We start from the raw sequence: 4,499 nt of genomic DNA, 5'->3' as shown, positions 1-4,499 counted from the left end.
AGGTTATTTTTTTTTCTCGGTGTGATGGAAGGTAGGTCAATTCCCAGACAACGGGAAGAAGTGGGTTTCGGACCGGAGAAGCGCAGAGGCTAAAAAGATGCTTAAATATCTCTCCTTTTTTTTTTTTTTTTTTTTTTCTTTTTTTTTTTTTGGTTCTTGATACGTTGGGTGTTTTGGTGGTGGTGTCCTCCTCCCACACACACCACCAAGATTTTCCTAAGCGTGGTTTGTATGTGTGTGTGTGTGTGTGTGTGTGTGTGTGTCCTAAACGGGATTGAGAGAGATCAAAAATGGTAACCGCAAGGGAGAGAGAGAGGTATGTTCTGAAGTAGACAAATAAGCGAGTGCGAGCGAGCCGCGTTGTGTGAGCGGGATGATGAAATCAAGGTGATGAAATCGAGGTGATGAAATCGTTTCCCTGCCCCTCTCCCCCCATGTTCTCATCTGCATGAGCAGGATGTTTGGCGAGGATTGAAATTGTTTCGACTGTTTCGTGGACTCTTCCCCCCCTTCGGTTCGTGTCAAGAAACTGTTTCCCGTTGTTTCGGGCGGAATTCTTCTTGGGCATCAATTCGGAATGTCCGAATTAGAAACGAAAGAAAAGGAGAGCCGCGTGCTAGACATGGGTAAGGGACTTGAAACTTGTTCTTAAAGGGGGAGGTGTGAGTATCGGCGCAACTTGGTGAGAGTAGAACTGTGGGGACTTTCTCAGGGCCAAGAGGCGGCGACGGCGGCGACGGCGGCAAGAGTGCAAGTGTCAACGGTCGCTTGTAACGGTGCTACTGTGCGACATATGTAGGTGAGAGATGCAATTCAACCGGCAGAGAACTAACCTGGTGACAAAAATCACGAGGGACTTTGTCGATGCTGTTCAACCCAAAACAGAGGCCCGGATGAATGGTGTCCCGTAGAGGTTACAAATAAGACGCTGACGATTTGCAGACCAAGATCAGCCTGATCAACCCGTGGAGCCGGGAGGGGGGGGTGGGCAGCAGTCCAGATGGATTTCTCCCACGTGGAAACCCGGCAATCAGGTCACAGACCGGTGTATTAGTGACTAAGACACGGAGATGAACGTCTCACTAGCCCAGCTGGGGCTCTCGCCTGGAGAGACAGAAAAGACATCCGATGGTTTTGTGAGAGGGGAGGATATTTTGGGAAGCAGTTGCATATGCACTGGATGAGTGAGTGACAAGTTTGAAGAGAGCGGGGTGCAGGCAGGATCGTTCTGTCACTGTCACTGTCGACACCAAGCTAATGCGGCCGGTCAATTGGCCGATGGTGACATTTTGTTTTTCTTAGAGGAGAGGAGAAGCAGCTAGAGAGAGAGAGAGAGAGAGGGGGGGGGGGCAACAGAGAGAGAGAGAGAGAGAGACAAGACGTGGTAGGTATCACATATAATTTCATTCTCGTGTTGTTCTTGTAGGAAGGACCTGCCAAGATGGTGGACAAGGCCTCGAACATCTCCCGGCTGTGAATTTCCAAGGACCACGGTTCCTGGTGCCGGTCGGAAGAACCGGGGGGTCCCCCCCCAATTCGGCGTAGCATTTGAGAGCAACTCCACTATGGCACAACCGCCGCGCTTCCAGAAGGATTGAATAAGAGGGATCCCATCAGCCCTGCATCACCTAATTTTTGTTCTTTTTTTTCCCCAAGATCTCGACCACTGGCGGATCAATTGGCCTCTACTACATCCCAGAAAACCACCGGCGCTGTGTTGCTGCCCACCTAGCCAACGCTTTTTCTTATCGCTGCCCTTACCACCTTACCTTACCCTTACCTTAACCTTACCCTTATCGAATACGCTAGGGTCGCTTTTCCCCCAAAGTACCTCAACCCTCCAAAAGTACCTTACAGGGGTCTTGATCAGCATCAGCATCATCATCATCATCATCATCATCATTATCACGAATCGTTGGCGCCGCACTCCCCCCTCCACCCCTCCCCCGGCAAATCCCACAGCTGCCATGGCTCGCGATATTTCACTCCGAGGTTGATCACCTCTTGCCCCGACCCCCCGAGATATTCAATCATTTCACCATCTCAACCAGCCCTCTGATTCTGAGAGCAAGACGATCGTTACAGGGTCCAGCACCCCGCCACGAACAGCGAACAGAAAACGAAAACAACAACATACACTTCCTCAGTCGAACCACCTGCCAGCCTTGTCGCCACAACCCACCTTCCACCCGCGCGCCCCGTGTCGCAAACCACCTTCATCTATCTCGTTGGCGACAACAGCAGCAGCATGATATTTTTGAGATTTTTGCGATAAGCTACCTACCACTCTCAGCACCCAGTCATGACGTCGATAGTAAGTTGCTCGTCGCTCGCAAGAATCACCCATAATCATAATCTTCCTTCTCCCTCCCCCCCCCCCCCATACCCCTATGCATGGCTGGCTGCATGGTCATTCGATGCCTGATGCTGTGCTTGCCGTTTGCCCTTGTCGCATCTTCCAAATGCAACCCAACAACTGTTCACCGCCTCACTTTGGACGACTTCTCTCGACTGTCTCCTGCTGTGCACCCCCACGCCTCTCAGCCTTCCCGACCAGAGTCCCAGCAGTCCGGCAGCTTTGGAGCCACCGCGCAGCAAATATCGGCATTGGGCCACTCCTCCACGTGCTGGTGTTTCATTCAATGGGATTAGACCGAGCCCATAAGCGTCCCATCCCAACGCGTTCGGCTCAATCAGCAGCGAAACCGAGTCTCTTTGACAAATGCGCCTCCCTTCTTTCTCCCCCGACGCCACCATGCTCTTCCTTCTTTCTCATCCATCTCTGCCCTTTTCACATGCCATGCCTGCCCTCATCACGACACGATGCTAATTCCTCACCTACAGCTGTGTCTAGCCCACTACTGTGATCTTCACGGGCCCACGCCCCTGATGGTCACCGAGGGGCTGCCAGTCCCCTGCAACGTATGCTATGACGATGAGCTGCATGACCGTCCCGGGTCAGGCCCCGACCGGCCGCGCTCCGGCGTTCCGATGCCGGGAGGAGAGTCAACGCAAGCCACCACCGCTATCACGGAGGCGCTTCGACGAATGAACTTTGCAGACGCCCAGCGCAGCTCGTCACTTCCAGCAACCGAACAAGAGGCTCAAACCCACAGGGCCGCCCTACGACGTGCCGCGCAGGTAGCAGCATCATCTTCATCTGGCGGTCTCGGCGGTTCGGCGATGGAAACACCACCACAGAGCCCACAGCTACCACCAGAAGGAGCACCACCCAACTCAAAACAGCAACAGCAACAGCAACAGCAACAGCAGCAGCAGCAGTCCAAACCACGGCAAGACTCGTCCTTCCGCAAGACATATGATGATTATGTGACCCGCCGAGCCGGGCCGTGTGACAACTGCGCCTTGACTCTACCAAAACTTCAACCCGGAAGCAGCGGCGTCGGGGCGGACTCCCGACCCGAACGCGGTCCTACTTTGCGCTCCAAGGCGCCTTGCGCAAGAGTGTACAACACCACCTCACCACCAACTTCACAGTCTTCTTCTTCTACCCCATCCGAGGATGAGTCCTCCAACCCAACACTCCGACCAACCCACCGCCGCACGCCCACCGCAGCGTCGGTCGCCTCCCGCTCGAGCGAAAGCAGCTCGGTGGCTAACATGAACTCACACACTCACTACCTAGAGTACATCTCCACCCACGAACCCCTGGCCCCCTCATCCTTTTCCATCGTCCGGGCTTCTTGTCTGCGGACATTGTCGCTAGAAACTCTACCTAGAGCGCCACAAACCTCACCTACCAACCCGTCAGCCATGTCCACCCCTTGCGCCTCACCCATCACACCCGCCTTTGTGACTACCCACAGCGTAGGCAACGCCGTATCAGGCGGCCCCATCTTCTTTGGCGACCCGGCAGCGGGTTACACCACGGCCTACATTTTCCGCATCCCAGATGTGCACGCCCGCGGCCATAAGCGGGTGTACGCCTTTTTAGCCTTGTCGACCCACCGCGAACGCCTCGCCATGAAAACTTTTGGGTATGTCGCCTCAGCCTTTAGGGACATGGCAACCTGGATCCAAGCCCTCGCCGAAGCGGAAGCCGAGCGCTCCCTTGCCGAATCGACGGGCGGTAGCAACGCCTCGAGTCCGATAATGCCTGGCCCGGGGTATGGGAGTTTTGCCATGGGCGAACCACCACCACAGCAGCAGCAGCAACAGGGTAATAATAATGAGAGGAGTAGTTTTCTAACGGGGGGCATGGGGGGTTTGTCGAGACGTATGGGCAATGGGTTTGCGGGGGCGGGGGGAGGGGTGGCGTTGAAGCAGAGGGGGTTGGCGGAGCTGGTGGGGATGCCGGACTTTTTTCTGGAGCTGCATACTAAGTTTGTGAAGCTGCTGTTGGAACTGGGGGTTGCGATGGGGACTTAGGAGGTTCCTGTTGTTGTTGAGGAGAAGTTGGTCACGGTGGAGGGGTGGTTGAAGGTTAGGCAGAGGGAGAGGATGGAGAGGGTGAAGGGGATGTTTAGGGCGGTTGTTGG

The 4,499-nt window shown here is 54.8% G+C and overlaps 1 protein-coding gene across 1 annotated transcript; it reads left to right on the top strand.

Moving 5' to 3' along the window:
* Positions 1 to 2,823: 2,823 nt before the first annotated feature.
* On the top strand, positions 2,824 to 4,389 carry PODANS_5_9260 (uncharacterized protein; the record flags this gene model as incomplete). Its single annotated transcript, XM_001904709.1, has 1 exon — positions 2,824 to 4,389. The coding sequence occupies one exon, from the start codon at positions 2,824 to 2,826 to the stop codon at positions 4,387 to 4,389; it is 1,566 nt and encodes a 521-aa protein (XP_001904744.1).
* Positions 4,390 to 4,499: the final 110 nt, after the last annotated feature.

The sequence above is a fragment of the Podospora anserina genome, chromosome 5 (assembly GCF_000226545.1).
Source record: "Podospora anserina S mat+ genomic DNA chromosome 5, supercontig 9".
In the NCBI taxonomy this organism is placed as follows: domain Eukaryota; kingdom Fungi; phylum Ascomycota; class Sordariomycetes; order Sordariales; family Podosporaceae; genus Podospora; species Podospora anserina.
This window is presented reverse-complemented; position numbering and strand designations above follow the sequence as displayed.